Source organism: Suncus etruscus, chromosome 7, assembly GCF_024139225.1.
Source record: "Suncus etruscus isolate mSunEtr1 chromosome 7, mSunEtr1.pri.cur, whole genome shotgun sequence".
Classification (NCBI taxonomy): domain Eukaryota; kingdom Metazoa; phylum Chordata; class Mammalia; order Eulipotyphla; family Soricidae; genus Suncus; species Suncus etruscus.
Window position 1 is genome coordinate 45,028,656 of NC_064854.1, and position 19,827 is coordinate 45,048,482.

The 19,827-nt window shown below is 41.6% G+C and overlaps 1 protein-coding gene across 1 annotated transcript in view; it reads right to left on the minus strand.

The window, feature by feature from the left end:
* The window catches only part of SCCPDH (saccharopine dehydrogenase (putative)), a 31,904-nt gene extending 19,705 nt beyond the window's left edge, over window positions 1-12,199 (minus strand). The window contains exons 1-3 of the mRNA XM_049776526.1: window positions 11,868-12,199; window positions 9,250-9,362; window positions 3,037-3,117 (exon numbers count right to left, since the gene is read on the minus strand). Of these exons, the coding sequence (XP_049632483.1) occupies window positions 3,037-3,117; window positions 9,250-9,362; window positions 11,868-12,057 (384 nt within the window). The 5' untranslated portion in view covers window positions 12,058-12,199. The remainder of the gene's footprint in view (window positions 1-3,036; window positions 3,118-9,249; window positions 9,363-11,867) is intronic.
* Window positions 12,200-19,827: the final 7,628 nt, after the last annotated feature.

The following is a 19,827-nucleotide window of genomic DNA, read 5'->3' on the forward strand; positions in this document are numbered from 1 at the left end:
TTCTTGTTAGTCTTTTGCAGGCCAGGGACTGGATCCAGGGATGCTCACATGTGAAACATGAACTCTACCACTGAATCATTTTCCCAGTCCTTTATTAAGCTTAGCTATCAATTTCATGGATGTTTTGAGAACTTGAAGGCTTTTCACCATTTTCTTTGATCTAAGCTTTTGTCTGCTTTCTTATTTTTTTGGGTCACTCCCAGCAGGGCTAAGGGCTAAGGGTTTACTCCCCACTCTGAGCTCTGAGGACCACAGTGAATGCTAGAGCTTGAACCCAGGTCAACTACAAGCAAGTCAAGTGCCTCTTGCTGTACTATTTCTCTGACCCAGCTATAAACTATTTAACTATGTTTCTAAGACAGGAATTGTTTTGCATATATTCATACTTCAAACATAGTCTTGAATCAATTTTGGTACTTTACACCTCTACTGATAAGCTTAAGTACATGCTACCAGCATACTGATTTGAATCAGTGGAAACTAAGGCACATAAGAGGTTTAAAGAAGTTAGTAAAAAAAAAAATTTTTTTTTTGGTTTTTGGGCCACATCTGGTGATACTCAGGGGTTACTCCTGGCTATGCACTCAAAAATCGCTCCTGGCTTGGGGGACCATATGGAACACTGGGGATCAAACCGAGGTCCATCCTGGGTCAGCCGCATACAAGGCAAACACCCTATCTATTGCTCTGGCCCCAGGAGTTAGTAAAATTCATTTGGGGGGGGGGGTTTCGGGCCACACCCGTTTGACACTTAGGGGTTACTCCTGGCTAAGTGCTCAGAAATTGCCCCTGGCTTGGGGGGACCATATGGGAAGCTGGGGGATCAAACTGCGGTCCTTCCTTGGCTAGCACTTGCAAGGCAGACACCTTACCTCTAGCGCCACCTCACTGGCCCCCATTATTATTTTTTATATCTTTATTTAAGCACCATGGTTACAAACATGTTTGTAGTTAGGTTTCAGTCATAAAATGTACACCCCCCCTTCACTAGTGCAACCTTTCCAACATTCCAAAGGAGTTAGTACAAGTTAGTGCTTTTTAACACACTACTCTTCCTGCAGTCAGTTAGATAGACTTCAAAGTAAGTATAATAGTTTTGCAAAACCCTGAGTAAATTACTTAATTTTCTTTTTTTTTTTTTTTTTTTTTGGTGTTTGGGTCACACCCGGCAGTGCTCAGGGATTACTCCTGGCTGTCTGCTCAGAAATAGCTCCTGGCAGGCACGGGGGACCATATGGGACACCGGGATTCGAACCAACCACCTTTGGTCCTGGGTCGGCTGCTTGCAAGGCAAACGCCGCTGTGCTATCTCTCCGGGCCTTTTTTTTTTGGTTTTTGACTTAATTTTCTTTTTTTTTTTTTTTTTTTTTTTTTGGTTTTTGGTTTTTGGGCCACGCCCGGTAACGCTCAGGGGTTACTCCTGGCTATGTGCTCAGAAGTTGCTCCTGACTTGGGGGACCATATGGGACACCGGGGGATCGAACCGCGGTCCGTCCAAGGCTAGCGCAGGCAAGGCAGGCACCTTACCTTTAGCGCCACCGCCAGGCCCCAATTTTCTAAGGCTTCAATTTCCTCACTGATAAAACAGGGAAGATACTTTTTACGAATATTGAGCATTACATAAACTACTCAGCATAATTCTGGAATATGGTAACATTAAATGTGAACATTAAAACATTTAGGTTTAATGTACTTGACACTTTTATATTATAGAGGTGCCTGATTAGGAAAAGGGAATTCATGGGGCTACAGTGGCTAGGGAACTTGCTTTGCATATAGTCAGTCTAGGTTTGAACCCCAGCATCCTACAAACCCACCAAGATTCAACTTGAGCAGAGTCAGGAGTAAGACCTGGATACTGCTGGGTATGGACCAAAATCAAAGGGAATTCAAGTATGAACAACCTTGTAATCACAGTGTTTAAATAAAAATATTAAAAAAAAAATAATGGGAGATGCTGGAGTGAGTCCACAGTGGGACAGGGCATTTGCCTAGCATGTGGCCAACCTAGATTCAATCCCCAGAATTTCATATGGTCCCTGAGCCTACCAGAATTGATTTCTGAGCACAGACAGGAGTAACCTGAGTGCTGCCAGGTGTGGCTCCAAGTCCCCAAATAAAATTTTTTAAAAATTTTAAAAAGGGAATTCATAATGAAGTTACAAAAGAGTTATACATAGAAAATTACTTGACTGGAGCCAGAGTGATAGTACAGAGGGTAGTGTTTGCCTTGCACATGGCCGACCCTGCTTCAATTCCTGGCATCCCATATGGTACCGAGCCTGTCAGGAGTAATTCCTGAGCCAAGAGTCAATCCAGAACAATGCCAGGTGTGGCCCTAAAACCAAAAGAAAAAAAATAAAACTACTGTGATTAATTTCATCTGGTATTATTTGTTTGGGTTTTTTTCCTCCTGTTTTTTGGATCATACCCAGCATGCTCAGGGGTTACTCCTGGATCTGTGCTCAGAAATTATTCCTGACAGGGTTGGAGGACCATAGGGGATACCAGGGATCAAACTCGAGTCGGCGGCTATCCGCTGAGCTATTGTCCAGCCCCAACTAATTTCATTTAAAGCATAGATTGGCTATAAAAATCAACACAGCCAGGCCCGAAGAGATAGCACAGCAATGTTTGCCTTGCAAGCAGCCGATCCAGGACCAAAGGTGGTAGGTTCGAATCCCAGTGTCCCATATGGTCCCCCGTGCCTGCCAGGAGCTATTTCTGAGCAGACAGCCAGGAGTAACCCCTGAGCAATGCCTGGTGTGGCCCAAAAACCAAAAAAAAAAAAAAAAAAATCAACACAGCCAAATATTAAATGGACACTAAATCAATGTGTCTGTAGTCAAATTAAAAAAAAAAAAAGGAAGAAAACTGCAAGTATGATTTTATCATAGTGTTCACCTCAAGCTCTCAACTAAGCATGCAACACTAGGGAAGGATCATCAACTTCTAAAATTTGTCTACAAAACTGCAGTAGGTATTTTTCACTTTAAAAGAATTGTTTGTTCTACCTCTTTCTTCTGTTTTACATACCTGAGGTTCTCCACAGATGTCAATACAGCTAGCTCCATTTTCAATACATGCTTTTACTACAGGTTCTCCATAAAATCGATACTGGGAAAATAAAGAAAACCAACAATTTACTTTGACTTAGCTTAAATAAATGAAATGCCAGTTTTAAAAGCAGCAGTGGTTATTAAGAAAGCAAATAATAAGGATTATAAATACAATGAACAGGGGCAACGCAATAACACAGTAGGTAGGGCATTTGCTTTGCACACAGCTGACCCGGGTATAATTCCCAGCATCTCTTACAGTCCTGAGCCCATCGGAAGTGATTCCTCAGTGCAGAGCCAGGAAAGGTGTGGCCCAAAATCCAAAAAAAAAAATATAAAAGAATAGATGTAATGAGCAAATAATGTTGTGGCACTACCTAATTTTTTATAATGTAAATTTACAGATGTGATCAAGATGTTAACCTCGAACATTTCAATGTCACTGAGCTTCTTTCTTCATGGCTTATAATCTGGTGCCTGCTGGCCTGACATACTCAGTGAGCCTATGTATGGTGTTTTCACTCTTCTTGAAGGCCAACTCAGAGTTAAGAGGAAGGTAGAATGGTCAAACTGGTTTCTGCTGGGAATATTATTTTGAGGACATTTGGACTGCACTTCAGTAACAGTTTTTTGCATCTTTGGAACGGGGTGTGAGGTACAGATTTTCTTTTTTTATTGTGTAGCTGTGGAAACCTATCAGCAACTTTTTGGCCTTTCAGGTTTTGGCTTTGGGGCTTCCATCTTGGTTTTTTTGGGACATCTTTGTGTAATGCAAAATGGGAAATATTATAGAAGTGATGGAGACAATTCTGAAAACAGGGATTTTCCGGAAAAATTTAAAAAAAATCCAGGTATATCTGAAAGAGAGCTGTTTTGGGTGTCTTAAACACAAATCAGGTATAAGGTGGTGGTGGTGGTGGTAGTAGAAGCTGAATTTGGAAACTCTTGGGTTACATCAAGAAAAACTATGAACCCGATGAAATTCCCACCAATGGTGAATGAGGTTCCTCCTCCTCACATCCCAGGTGACTATTTCCAGACGTTAGTAGGAAGTAAGCTTTCTCACTGGTAAGATGCTTTACTGTTGTTTGGATCTGTATGTTCATGAGAAATAATGACAAACATGTTTTATGTCTATTAGCACTGTACATTCTCTGAGACAAGTGTCTATTATATTGAATGTATTCCTTTTTAAATGTAAGAGTATCAGATACCTCAAATTTCAACATGTCTAAAACAGATTTTATCGGGGCTGGAGAGATAGCATGGAGATAAGGTGTTTGCCTTGCATGCAGAAGGACAGTGGTTTGAATCCCGGCATCCCATATGGTTGCCTAAGCCTGCCAGAAGCGATTTCTGAGCGCAGAGCCAGGAGTAACTTCTGAGCACTGCCGAATGTGACCCAAAAAACAAACAAACAAACAAAACAAAACAAAACAAAACAAAACAAAAAAAACCACCAGATTTTATCTTTCTCTCAAAATGGTCTTTCCTCCACTACAATCTAGCTCAGGAGATAGTAGACAAGACACAGTATGATAGCCAGGCTCTACTTCCGGTATCTTTTCTGATGAACTAAAATGAAGAAAGATAGAGACAAGATGGCCTAAAAATACCTAAACAGCACGATTGTCTAGTGCATGGGATTTTAAGCGATTTAAACCCAGGCTATGGAATGGAGAGAGCCTAGAGCAGGTAAGACACTTGACAACTCTGTTCCATCATCAATACCACAAGTGGTTACATAAGCATCACTAGAAATGAGTGATCCCTAAGCAAAGAGTCAGGAGTAAGCCTCAAGCACTGCCAGGTGTGGTCCCAAAATCCAAAATAAAATAAAAGAAATCCAGCTTTACACTCACTAGCTGTGTGTTCTTGAGCAAGTTGCTATATGTCTCAAATAATATTTTGTATTAGTAATAAAAAGAGGCAATTATTGGGTTGCACTGTAGTAATAATAAAATAAGATAAACACCAAAAGCTTAGTACAGTGCTAAGGCATAGTAATCTACAAATATAAATGAATAATAATTCTTTTTATTTATTTATTTTTGGTTTTTGGGTCACACCTGGCAGAGCTCAGAAGTTACTCCTGGCTCTACGCTCAGAAATCGCTTCTGGCAGCCGCAGGAGCCCATATGGGATGCCGGGATTCGAACCACTGTCCTTCTGCATGCAAGACAAATGCCTTATCTCCATGCTATCTCTCTGGCCCCATTAATAATTCTTATTATTACTAATACTATCATATTCCCCACAATTCTCACATGATATGAAAGCTATTTTGTCACTACCTATTCTGTTTTTCTTAGTTTAGGGGCTTCGTCCAGTGGTGCTCAGGGGTTACTTAGTGAACATAAGTAGTGGCAGGGTTCAAACTGGGTTCGGCCATTTTTGAGGCAAGCACTTTAACTCCTATACTTTCTCTCTGACCATCTAATAAGCCTGGATGTTATCAAGTTTTATCAAGAGAGTTCCCTAAAATTACCTGAAAGTAGTCAACTTCCCTCTGCACATCTAAATCTAAATTTACATCTTACTCCTCATCTACTTAACTACAATAACTGGTTTCATTATAATCAATCTAGCCCCCAAAAAATGCAAACAATTTTTTCTGCACTGAATCTATTCTTCTTCTTTTTTTTTTTTTTTTTTTTAAATTTTTGGCCCACACCCAGCTGTGCTTAAAGCTTACTACTGTCTCTGTGCTCAGGAACCATTCCTGATGGGCTCAGGGAACTGTATAGGATGCCGGAGAATCAAATCCAGGTTGGCTGTATGCAAGGCAAGTGCCTTATCCACTGCCCTATTTCTCTACTCCCTGAATCTGTAATTTTATTTAGAAAATGACATCTTTATAATATATATTGCCTTTCCAAAACTAAAGCCTTTAGTGCTTCCATAACTTTCCTCTGTATCTTTATCTGTTTTGTTCCTATACATTACATTTTCCTTTTCTGTTTGGACCCACTCAACTGTGTTCAGTGAACTACAACACAACCAGGAATAGAAACCAAGGCCTCACACACACAAACTGAAAGTGTTTCTCATACACACAAACGAAGTGCTCTATCGATGAGTCACATGCTAGACTCAACCTTCATTTTTCTTGACATATTTAGGCCTAAGTTTTAGTCTGTCTTTGGTTTGTTTTTTTGTTTGTTTTTTTCAGACACACCCAGCAGTGCTCAGTATTTATTCTTGCCTCTGCACTTCTAGCATGGCTCACGGGACAATATGGGATGCTGGAATAGAACCTGGGTTGGTCATAAGCAAGAAAAGCTCCTTAGCTGCTATACTATCTCTACAGTCATACTTTTTTGTCAATTTTCTATATTATTTGGACAATGCTTATTTGCATATGCTTGAGTAATTTTACAGATATTATTTGATTTTAAGTAAATAAGCCCTCACATAATAGATTTAAACTACAGCAAGTAGGGAGTTTGCTTCACACTACAGCTGACTTGGGTTCCATCCTGGCACTATATATGATCCCCTGAGCACTGCCAAATTGTTCCAAAGTACAGAGCCAGAGTAAGCCTGAGCATTGCCGGGTACTACCCAAAAGCTAAAAAAAAAAAATGTATTTTAAGGGAAAAATTACAACTAAAAAGATACAAGTTATGGCTCCAAACTATTAACACTTCTAGCCCTGAGAATTAAATTGTTATTCATATTACAAAATTAAAGTGCCAATATAAGTATAACTTATGGAGAAGCAGGTATTAGGAGTAAAAATCTAAAAGCTAAGCTACTCACTAACTGTCCAAGTAAGAAACTGTCCACCTAAGAAACAACTATAAGGTGTTGTCATTCCTTCCAAACCCTTTTAAAAAAATGTTTTAATCACTATCAATACCTTTGTAAAGCACAGTTCTTTAATTAAATAAAAAACTAAAAAAATTTTTTTTTCATTGAGGCACCAAGATTTGCCATACTATTAATGATAGGGTTTCAAGCATACAATGTTCCAATACACACCTCTCACCAGTGTCCCTTCCGTTTCAAGCCCCAACCTCATCTGCTTTTCCCCATAGTAATTTCAGTTTCTGAACCATTTTTTTAGAGTGGGGGGTTTGGGGGGTAAAATACATTTGTGTTCAGGGCTTATTCCTAGCTCAGCATTCAGAGATCACTTCTGACAGAATTAGGGGGACCAAATGTAGTGCCAGGAATAGAACCTGGGTCAGTCACATAGAAGGCAAGCACCCTAGCCATTGTACTCTGACACCTCAACTTTTTTGACCACAATCTATACTATGAAATTAATTTTTAACAGAGAAGCTCTACACAAATATATCTAATTGCAACAAAAAGTTTCATGAATCAGTACTCGAGTACCATGCATCATTTCTTATTTACTAATCTACCTGAAATTTCTGGTAATGCTCAGTCTCAATCCTACACTGAGTTATACTACACTATTTAAAAGTTACTGGCACAAGAAGATACTTCAAAGGGCCAGACAGCAGGTTTTGCATACTAGAATCTCAGGTTCTATTACCAGTGCCCCATTTCCCTCTCAATGCCCCTCATCACAGAGGGAATAACCCTCAAACACTGTGCTAGGAGTAGCCCAAAGCACTGCTGAGCAATATCCTCCACACCAGGGGTCCTCAAACTTTTTAAACGGGGCCAGTTCACTGTCCCTCAGACCATTGGAGGGTCTGACTCTAGTAAAAACAAAACTTATGAACGAATTCTTATGCACACTGCATAGATCTTACTTTGCAATGAAGAAACAAAACAGATACAAATACAATATGTGGCCCACGGGCCATAGTTTGAGGACCACTGCTCCACACACAAAATTTTTTAATTAAAAACAAAACAAAACAATTCTTTCATCCCTCGTGGGAGAGAACTCTGACCAGTCAGTTAGGAGCTGTTGGCAGGAGGAATAAAGTTTAAACTTTAAAAAAAAAAACAAAAAACAAAAAAACAATACTACGGACAGAGCAATAACACAGCAGTGGGGCATTTGTCTTGCACATGGCTGACTCAGGACGGACCTGATTTCAATCCCAGATCATCATATGATCTCCCAAGCCAGGAGTGATTTCTGAGTGCATAGCCAGGAGTATCCCCTGAGCATCACTGAGTGTGGCCCCAAAACCAAAATCAAATAAATAAATATAATTAAAACAATACTAGCCCAGTTCGTTCGTTTAGATAGTGCTATTAGATAGGAAGTGGCTATACAATGCAAAAATTTATTATTTTATATTATACATATATTTAAAGAGGGTAAAGTTAAAAAAGCTTCATACATACACATTGTACTACAATAACAATGATTTTGAGAGGAGGAGGATTTGGCCATACCTGCGTAATACTTGGAGAGGTACCCAATGCCCACAGGCAGCATCTAGCGTCCAAGTGGGGGATGGCTGAAGGAACAAAGTGTCATAACTCCTATACTATTTCTCAGGTCCCAACACTTTTTTTTAATTGGCCCATAAAGTGTAGACAACTACTGTTTGAGCTTGGAGGCTTCTAGTAATCACAGAAGGATAAAAAATATCCAACAGTGAAATAAAGATGGTGGAAAAGAGGAAAGTTGTGTGGGGGCAATACTCCAAAGGCAAGTGAAGAAAAGGGAACAACTGCTGCCAGGGTCTACCCAGTTAAGGATTCTGACAGAGTAGGCTCACTGCAGCAATAAGTATACAAACCTAAGACTAGAGTTCAAAGTGATGGGACAGGGGTTAAAGTGCTTGACTTGCATGTAGTTGTATCAATTTTGGCACCATGTACGTCCCCCTGAGAACTGTAGGATTGGCCCAAACACTGATGCTCACCAAACAAAAATAAGTAGTAGGATAATGGAGCAGTGGTAGAGTAGTCTGATTTACAAGAATGAGGCTCCAAATTCAATCCCCAGAACCTCATGGCTCCAAGCACTACCTGGAGTGGCCCCTATTAATAAAGCGGGAAACCTGATTTAAAAACTCAATCACAGTTTTCACCAATAAACAAACCAGCACACATTCCTTACATGCCACAGAAAGTCACTCTCTCAAGAGACTGTCGCATCTGTATCTTCAGCTCGGAGAGAGAAGTGAATATTCTTCGTATGGGGTCAAGGCCCTGAACCAAGTCTTCTGTTCCCCACCCTTGTGCTCCTTGGGAATTGAATTAATCAATGTCCTGCTTGTTTTAATACAAAGAAGAGGCAATTACTTACGGGTCCTACACAATTCAGGACAATGGATGTCTGTTTAGCCATTTCGTCAAGGGAGGCTGGATTAGTGATATCACATATTATTATTCCAACTTCAGATAACAGTGTTGGTCTTCCTAAAATTCAACAAAATTATTTTCTGTAAATAACTCCAGCATTATATATTTCAGTTTTTAAAATTATCAGAACCCCCAAACCTAAATAAAGCAAAAACTAACTTTCCCTCTCAAATATGTTTTTGTTTTGTTTTGTTTTTGGACCATACCTGGTGACGCTCAGGGGTTACTCCTGACTATGTGTTCAGAAACTGCTCCTGGCTTGGGGGACCATATGGGACACCGGGGGATAGAACCGTGGTTTGTCCTAGGCTAGCACGGGCAAGGCACATGCTTGCGTCATTGTTCTGGCCCCTCAAATGAGATTCTTAATCACATTATTTGTTTTTAAAGAAGGAAAAGACTAGGAGCAAAATGAAGTTAATACTGAGGATCACTGCCCTGTTGTTGTTTGTTTTTTTTTTAAACTAACAAAAGCAATGCGCAAATGACAACTCTGTGTGAAAAAGCCAATTTCATAATCACTCAGATACTAAATAAAAGTCTGTTTTGACATACCTCTGACAAAAGTGATAAAAATTGTTTCTGAAAAATTACTAAATAATTATATATGAAACAATTACAGAATTGGGAGAAAGTAACAAACCCCAAAACAATGAGAAGATTACCTAAGGTGAAAAGTAGGATCTAGATAAGAACACTCAGACAAGTGAGTAATTGTACGAAGTATAGTTACACTTTGATATAATCAAATACACTTGATGGGTCAAAGATCAAATTTGAATCTGGTCATTCCAACTGGTAAATTATCTAGGTTGCACACATAAGAAAATGGGGGGGGGGGGCGCAGAGAGGGCAAAGAAAGAGAGGGGCCCTGGAGACAGAGAGAGAAGAAAAGAGGAGGGGAGGGAAGTGAATTGAGAGAGGGGGTGGGAGGTAGAGAAAGAGCCAGATTTTAATAATACATTTTTCAGCAAAGTGAGACCCCAAAGTTGCTTCACAAAAACTATCTAGCACAGGGGCTTGCAGTGAGAGCAGCCTACAGGGGTATCTTGGGGGTACCGAACCGCAAACAACAGCGATTCTGTACCCCACCTCTATGGTGTGTGGCCTTGCACGTGAGATAAAGACTCAACAGAGCATTGCCAAATATTACTTGCCTGAATGAGGGTGAGAGAAAGCCTGGGGGAATCGAAAGTTCCTTGCCAAAGTTAAGAGCTGCTGGACCCTAAAAATCAGAGTTCTCCCAAACACACCAGGAGGGTGTGTGGTCCGAAAGAACCTGTATTCCCAGCACTGAGAGAGAACAAAGTCTGGCATACGAAAACAAAAAAAACAAAAAAACAACCACGCCTCAAAGATATGTGGTTTCGGGGTTCGGTTCTGTTTGCTGGGGGGTCTGGTGGCACTCAGGATTTACACGGGAGCCCACAGGGGAGACCAGGATCAAACCTGGGTTGGCCAGGTACATCGCAATCTCTGCTCCTCAGGGTGGTAATAACAGAGAAAAATGCTCTTTTAAGGACCACACATTTTAAGACTGTCATCCAACCCAGATTCTGTCTTATGCCAATAAACTTCTGGGGTGAGGCCTTTTTGTAATCAAGTCAAGGATTTTTTTTCCCATTTTCTCCATTTTTCTGGACCTATGCAAACATTGGCGATTGCCACTATCACCACACCTTTACTATATATTTTTTACTCTTATCCTTTGAGGAAAAAAATACAACTTACTGAACTTAAAAACAAATTACTGTAGTAGAATGCCTGTCTCGAAAACAGGCAGGGGATGGGAAGGGGGTAGGGGGTAATGTTGCACGGGTGAAGGGGGGTGTTCTGGTTATGACTGTAACCCAAATATGATCATGTTACTTAAATAAAAAATATATTAAAAAAAAAAAAGGAAAAGAAAAAGAAAAGCCCGGGGCCGGAGCGATAGCATGGAGGTAGGGCGTTTGCCTTGCAAGCAGAAGGACGGTGGTTCGAATCCCGGCATCCCATAAGGTCTCCCGAGCCTGCCAGGGGCGATTTCTGAGCATAGAGCCAGGAGTAACCCCTGAGTGCTGCTGGGTGTGACCCGCCGCCCCCCAAAAAAGAAAAGAATAAGCAAAGCCCATCCCCAAAGTAAAATCAAACAAAAAACACAAATATATGTATATACATACATATATGGTCATATACATATATTTGTATATAAATCTCTATGTATACAAATATACGATATAAAGCAGTCAACAGGTTCTCAAGCAAAGCTCAAGGTATAGATCCTGGGGTGAGGGAGAATGGGGAGGGAGAGGGGGGCTGCGGGGCCGAAAGGTGGGTTTGGGAAAAAGAGCTCAGTTAGGCTCCCCGGATTCACGGAGAAACCTGGGGCCACGCATCCTGAAGGTGCTGGTGGCCTCCGGTCTAGGCGGGGGACGGGCCTCGGTGGCCGCGGCCTTCCCGGGCACGTCCCCCGGCTCCCCCGCGGGGCCAGCAGTTGGGGACGCAGAAGGCAGGCTCATCGAGGGGCCGTTGCCCGGGCGGGCGGCGAACCCCGCCCCTGCGCACACGGCCCGGACGCACCCAGCTTGTGCGCGGCCCTCTCCAGCACCCGCTGCAGGTTCTCCCGGGAGCGGCCCGCCACGGCCCAGGGCAGCGGCGAGGTGCGCTGCGGGTCCGCCTGCTCCCGAGCCACCTCCTCCGTCACGAACTGGCCGGTGAAGCCCGACGCGCCGAACACCACCAGCTGGAAAGGCTTCTGCGAGGTCGCCATGACGAGCCTCGAACGAGCCGACGCCGCGGCCGAGCTCAGTTCACGGCGCCTGCGCCCCCAGCAGCGAGCCCAGTACTGGGCGCAGCAACCGCCTCCGGCCCGGGCGCGCTCGTCGCCGTCGCCGCCGCCGGAGCGCCGCGATCCCGACGCTGCGCGCGCACCTCCGCGCTGGGGCCACGCCCACTTGCGAGGCCACGCCCACTCCGCCCCGCGCGCGCGCCGCATTCCGCTCGAGATTGGCGAGCGAGCGAGCGGCTCCTCCTCGCGAGGCTCCCGGGCTGTGGTAGCTTTCTGAGGGAGCGGCCGGCGGCCTGTGCTTCGTCCCACGGCTCTGGCACTGCTCTGGCCCGCTCGCTGCAGGGTCGCATGTTCTCACGCTGTCAAGCCGGAGGCGGCCCGCAAGCGCCCAGGCTCGTTTTTCTCGTTGTGTGAGGGGTTGCGCCTAAGCGTGGGTGGGAGAAAAAGCCCTCTGGGTTGATATGGAGAAATCGGCCAATACCTGCGCTGAGGGAAAAAGAAAGGCAACTCTCCTCTCTGGGCGATGGATCACTGCGGTGATTTTTGATGATTTGAAGAAAATAAAAATATGTATTGGAACCCACCTGCAAATCTGTATTGTGATCGTGGTGCTTAAATAAAGATAGTATGCATTTAAAAAGAAAAGAAAATGTGGAACTGAAAAAAGAAAAATATGAAAATAAACGGGACTCCTTCAAAATGAAAAGGAATGTTGTAGCACAAGGAGCTCGGGCTACAATAAAAAAAAAAAAACCCTTCCAAATGGGAGAAAAATTCCTCTACATTATCCCTAAGATGAAAGACTGTTATCCAAATGTATGAACTATTGACAGCGATGGAAAAAAAAAAACAAACAAACTAAGAATTAAAAAAGACATCAATGGACTCTTCTACCTGTAGATGTCCAAAAGGTCAATATATAATAATATGAATATAATGAATATATATAATAATACGAAGAAGAGTTCACCATTTAATTATTAGAGAAATGCAAGTCAAAACAAGAAGATAGCAGCAACACACTGAAGTGACTAAACGTAATGTGGTTCCCTGGAAAAGAGAGAGAGAGAGAGAGAACACAGCACCCCATATGAACCCACCCACCAGCCCCTTCAGGAGAAAGAGAGAGAGAGAGAGAGAGAGAGAGAGAGAGAGAGAGAGAGAGAGAGAGAGAGAGAGAGAACGCAGCACCCCATATGAACCCACCCACCAGCCCCTTCAGGTGTGATCCCTGTGCACAGGTCCAGGAGTAAGCCCTGAGCACAGCTAGGTTTTTGTGGCTCAAAACAGGGAAAGAGAAGAGGAGAGGAGTGAAGAGGGGAAGGAAGGGGAAAAAAGAGAAAAAGAAAAGCTAATGAAATTCAAATTAAGTATGGCGTTTAGTTACTAGTAATGAAACGATTTGATTTGTCGTGACAAATGTAATGCACTGAAGGAGTATACTAAAGATACAAACAATAGAGAGGGGATAAGGAAATACTCAGCACTCTCAACTTTTCTGTAAATCTGAAACTCTCCTTAAACAATCTGTATTTATTTGTATCAGAAACGTGGAGCTATGTAATCTCATTTGTTGCCTTGAAGCTAGCATTTCTGGACCCTGCTTGGTATCAGGCCCTGAAGCAGATTGGGGAAAAATGTAAAGATACCCTACCTGGGGATAAATAATTTACTTGCAGTTCATGGAACAAGTAAGGAGATACTTTACAAGAAAAGATGCTTATTCTCTCTAAGTTACATCCTGTTAGTGGTGCCCAGCACCATGGCCAGGAATGTCTCATTTCCAGAGTAGTTCACAGAAAAGGTTAGCATCTGGCCTTGACTTCAATGAGTAAGGCTTAACAAAATAGTTTAAGAGAGGGCAGCTACATAGTTACTTATCCAATTAATATTTTATTGGTTGTGTCATATGTATCGAGTGCAGAAGGCAGGATAAATCCCATTCCTACTATTGCAAAATCCAACAACAGCAATGTAACCTGATCCAGAGAGAATACAGCAGGTAGGGTGCTGCCTTGCATCTAGAAGACCGGGGTTTCATCTCCAGGATCTATATGGTTCCCCAAGAACCTCCAGAACTGATTCCTAATTTCAGTGCCAGGAGTAACTCATAAGCATTGTCAGGTGTAGAACACTCACACACACACACACACACACACACACACACACACACACACACACACAACTCAAAGAAATCAGAATTGACTTTTTTGTTTTTTGTTTTGGTTTTTGGGTCATGCTCAGGGGTTACTCCTGTTTCTACTCTCCGAAATCGCTTCTGGCAGGCTCGGGGGACCTTATGGGATGCCGGGATTCAAACCACCATCCTTCTGCATGCAAGGCAAAATGCTTTGCCTCCAGGCTATCTCTCCAGCCCCCAGAATTGACTTCTGAAGGAAAGTGAGAGTAGTATTTTGACAAAAAGTCACTTGGTAAGATTCAGCATCCATGCCTAATTTTTAAAAAGTTCTTATCAATATAAACAAATGAATATTTAACATTATGAAAGATATGTCAGACAAAAAGATAAAGCTAATAAGTGTTTACCCACCATACAATTTAAGAGAACTGTTTCAAATGATAAGGCTTCTGGGTAACTAAGCCTTAATACATTTTTCCCTAGCCCCAGTAGAACCATTTGCTAAAATTTCATATTTATCATTACTGTTTTTGTCTTTTTTCACCATGTATGTATTCAGGTATGTATATATGTATGATGTCTAAGCCAAAGAGCATTGCTTTGCATATTTTAATATTTAAAAAATACTACTCTCCCAGGGTGTCAGCATTGCACCTGGGTTGGCCAAACGCAAGGCAAGTACCTACCTACTGTACTGTAGCTCCAGCCCAAGATTGATGATCTTTAAATTGTTTTTATTATCACATCATGATTTACCAAGTTATTCATAATACAGTTGTTTTAGGCATTAAATATTCCCACACCAAGCCCAGAGTTGTCATCCAGGACCAATCTACCTGGAAAATTTCAGTGGCATCATGGTATCATGTTCTTTTGGAGATTGATTGAAGAGCAAGGATGTTTTACTATAGGAAAGATGGCAGGTGCAGAAAAACTGAAATTTCCAGATATAATAAATAAGCCAGAGCCTGCAAAATTTATATTACATTATATATTTTTGGGGGGGTCACACCTGGCAGTGCTCAGGGGTTACTCCTGGCTTTGCACTCAGAAGTTTCTCCTGGCAGGTTCAGGGGACCATATGGAATGCAGGGAATCAAACCTGGGTCCATCCTGGGTCAGCCATGTGCAAAGCAAATGCCCTACCACTGTGCTATCATTCCAGCCTACTGTTATCATTTTATTGCTGTTCTTACTGTTCAAACGTGTGTGTGTTAGCAACAAAATACATATTGTTTTGTCTATTTATTTGCTTGTTTATTATATGTTAGAGTTTGAACCCAGGGCCTGATCCCTGGGAAGCAAATATCTGAGCTACATTCCTGGCCTTATATTATAGTTTATAACAATATCTTTATAAAAGATGGTGACTAGTTATCTGGAAGGGGCCACACATAACTCTAGGAATCATCCCTTATTATCCACAGTCCTGCCTCTGAGGTTTCTGTTGCCCCCCCCCCCAGGATTTATTTTTCCCCATTGTATACATTATAATATGAATGAATTTCATAAATATTTACTTGAGCAAAACAAAATAGTAATACAAAGTATAAACCTGTATGATTCCATTTATTTGAAGTTCAACATCAGCCCAAATCAATTGATGCTGACTGGTGGTTTAGAAAGAGTTGCTTTTAGAGGCTGGAGAGATAGGACATCAGGTAGGGTGCACACCTGGCCTTCAGCTGACCTGAGTTCAATCCTTGGCATCCCATATGATCTGCCAGGCACCACCAGGAGTAATTCCTGAGCATCACTGGGTATGGCCCCCAAACAATCAAAATAGAACCATCTGGAGTGACCCTGAGCACACAGTCAGGAGTAAACCTTGAATCCTACTAGGTATCACTCCCCTACCCAAACAGCTCCCCACCCTCCAATAGTCCCTTTTACAGTTATCACCCCCAGATGGCAGGAATTCATTCTTTCCAGGGAGCATAGAAGTTCCTTTTAGCACTTAGAGTAGTGCTGAGAAGGAAAGACCTGTTTCCTTCAAGAAAGGTCAAGGCTGCCCTATGGAAAAGGTCACAAAGTTAGAAACACAACCTCACTTGAGCCATCACAACTTTTATGGCAGTTCAAAGCCATGGCTTTGTGTTGACACCAAGATATCCCCCTTGAAGTCCTTGACTGAGAAAATTCAAAGCTGCCTCAACAAGTCACTATGTCCCTAACAGGATCCCTAACTCCCAGTGTGTAAGCAAACCCAGGTGGGTTTTATATAAAGCAAACCTCTTTCTGCTTTTTGAAATGTTTTTGCTTCCCTGACTCTAATAGAACCTGGATTACTTTCACTGAGTCTTTACTTTATTTATTTATTTATTTATTTTTTTATTTTTTATTTTTTTAGGTCTTTGGGCCAGACTCAGTAGTGCTCAGGTGTTATTTCTGCCTCTTCAGACAGAAATTACTCCTGGCAGGCTCAAGGAACGATATGGATGCCGAGGATTAAACCCAGATCAACTGTGTGCTAGGCAGATGCCCTACCCAGTGTGCTATTACCCTGGCCCCTTTAACTGTCTCTTTAAAACATTAAGGGCTAATCAAGGGCTAGAAACATAGTACAGTGGCTAAGGCACTTGCCTTACATGTGGCCAACTTCAGTTTGATTCCTGGCACCACAGATGGTCCCCCAAACATAATCAGGAGTGAAACATGATCACAAAGCCAGAAATAAGCCTAAAACAAATAATAATAATAATAATAACAACAACAACAACATATAATCAAAACGCTCAGTCAGGGACCCAGGATATGGCTCAGCTCAATAGCAAACATTGCCCGCTTAGAAGTGGGAGGGCTTGAGTTGAAGCTCCAGTGTCATACATGTGCTGAAAACAATTCCTGCCATTTTGTCATCTCAGACTCCATGGCCCCACAATAGTGTGTACTCTATAAAGAGCCAGGTGTGTGTCAACCTCACAACTAAAGATGTGCAAGCATCTCAGCTTGGACTAATTACTTTTAATACAAGCACTACAGCAAGAATGGTGACTCACAGAAAGCACTTGTCTGAGTTTTAAAAAGCTACACAGCTTAGTGTGCTGATGAAGAAAAGACCCCTGTTCATATTTCAAACAGGCTAACAGCAGAGAGCAAGAGATGCCAAAGGGCAATGAGTCTAGGCAACATGGTTCAATCATGGAACACATTAGAGATGTCCTTGAGATGGTCATATGAATTTTGTAACATTGGTAACCTAAGAATGTACTCCAAATGTGCTCATATCCTTGAGACAATTTAATCCTTGCTTTGCTTGAGAATTGCTGCTCCTGTAGTCTTCTTCCAGTTGCCAAATTTGATATTCTGAAAAATGGATATCTGACCTTTGAGGGCCCAATCAGTCTCTAAAGCAAAACTCTGCTGGGTATATAATTAAAACTAAATTCTAAAAATAAAACTAAACAAAACTCTTCTCAGAGTGTGTTGCTCGAGTTTTGTGTGTGTGTGTGTGTGTGTGTGTGTGTGTGTGTGTGTGTTTTCACTGACTCTCAGTGAGAAGGTAAGCAACACTCAAGCACTCCACCCAACAATGTGCAATCATTGGTCATCATAACATATGACCACCTAAAATATATCTATCTAAAACTGCGGATAAAGTCAAAATTAGCTACAAGTATGTTTATCTGGGGCCAGAGCAATAGTACTAGAGGGTAGGGTATTTGCCTTGTACACAGCCAGCTGAGGTTCAATCCCACCATACTATATGTTCCCCCGAGCCTGACAGGAGTAGCTCCTGAGTACAGAGCCAGGAATAACACCTGAATCCTGTCAGTATAACCAAAAACCAACCAAAATTAATGTTTTTATCTCCTCAGTTTAGTGGTGTTTATGTTGGACTCTTTTGGTTTTATTGTAGCAATATATTGTGACTGAAATCTCTCTTTACCTTTCACATAGTACATCAGAAAGAATAAATAAAAGGTGGCTGTAAGGGCCCATTCAATCTTAAAGGAAGAAAAGACTTATATTTGTGTTGCTGGTAGGGGTTCCCCAGGAAACATATTGTGAAGTGGGGGCAGTCTTGAGAAGGAAATCTACCAGTATGTCTATGTTCAGGTGTTAGAATCGGGCCTCAAGTTTCAAAGCCAGGACTCTGGAGAGGTCTAGAAGCAAATGTTGATGTAGGAAATAATACATACATACATACATACATACATACACACACACACACACACACACACACACACACAGTGAAACATGTTCAGGAGTTTCAGCTCCTAAGAAACAGGAAGCTCAATGGGAATTCCAGAAACACAAGAGGGTGTTTTCCTGTGACCCATAGTATTTATAGGAAAGTATAGACCATGTCAGAGGTGAGACTAGGTGCTCTAAACACCAATCGAAGGTGCTACTTTAAAAGATGTTTCCAACCAATGAGTCACAGGGCATATACTGAGTGGGATGGGATCCAATTAATCCCACATTCAGGGATTACTCATGATGGGACTCAGAGCACTTTATGGGGCACAAGAACCTGAGTCAACTGCCTGGAAGGCAAGTATCCACTGTACCATTTCTCTTACCCCCTGGGTCAATCTTTTAAGAAAGTAATACTAACCACATTCTTTAGTTCAATTAGATGCAATAGCTATTTTTCTTCCCTCTCGTTTTGTTTATATTATTTTCTCCTTTTCTCTACCATTAAACTAAAAATATGTGAATCAAAAGATCTTTGTACAAATCCTCATAAATATCTACTTTATTTTATTATTACTTTTAGTTTGCCTGTTTTGGGGCCACATCTGGCAGTGGTAGGGGTTATTCCTGGCTCTGCACTCAGGAGTTATTTCTTTTGATAGGCTCAGGGCAAGCACATGAAATGCCAGGGCTTGAACCCCATTTAGCAACATGCAAGGCAAATGCACCACCCACTGTTCTGTCTGTCTAGCCCCCAATGCTTTATTTTTTTAAATATAATAATAATTTTTATTTTGACCAAAGTGGATTACATATCTTTCACAGTAATATTTTAGGTACATATTGACATTGAATCCAGGAATTCCCACCACCAAAGGTGTCCTCCTTCCATCCCCGTTCCCAGTATGCATCCCATATCCTTCTTACCCGCCCCAAGCTGCTAGTATAAGTGGTCCCCTCTGTGTCTAGCTTGTTGTAGATTGGGTATTGATTCTGTTGTCATTGGCTTTGGATTTGGTGTTTAAGTCTGATCATTTTTTTTCAAGTTATGTGGTTTTATTTGAAGAAGAGAAAAGTAATAAACTAGGGTAAAAGTCTAATATGCCGAAAATGGGGGGAATCCTTCTAGAGGCTCTCATCGTCAGTTTGAGAGATGAAGGAGAAAAAGAAGGTGAAACACCCCAACAGTACAAAAAGAAGAGTCAAATATCCAGTGAGCACTCCAGTGATAATGATAGGCACCACAAAAAAAGCCATGGTCTTGAGTTAAAAAACATGGCAGAGCACCTAAAGAAAGAAAAGAAAAGAAGAAAAAAAAACAAACCAATATGAATATAAATGAGGACAACAACTTCAATAACCACACCAAAACAAAGAAATCGACAAAAAGTAGATAGGTAAATAATAATAATAATAATAAATGAAGAAAAAATAGTATATAAAAGATAAAAATGTTTTGTGCTTTTTGCCTT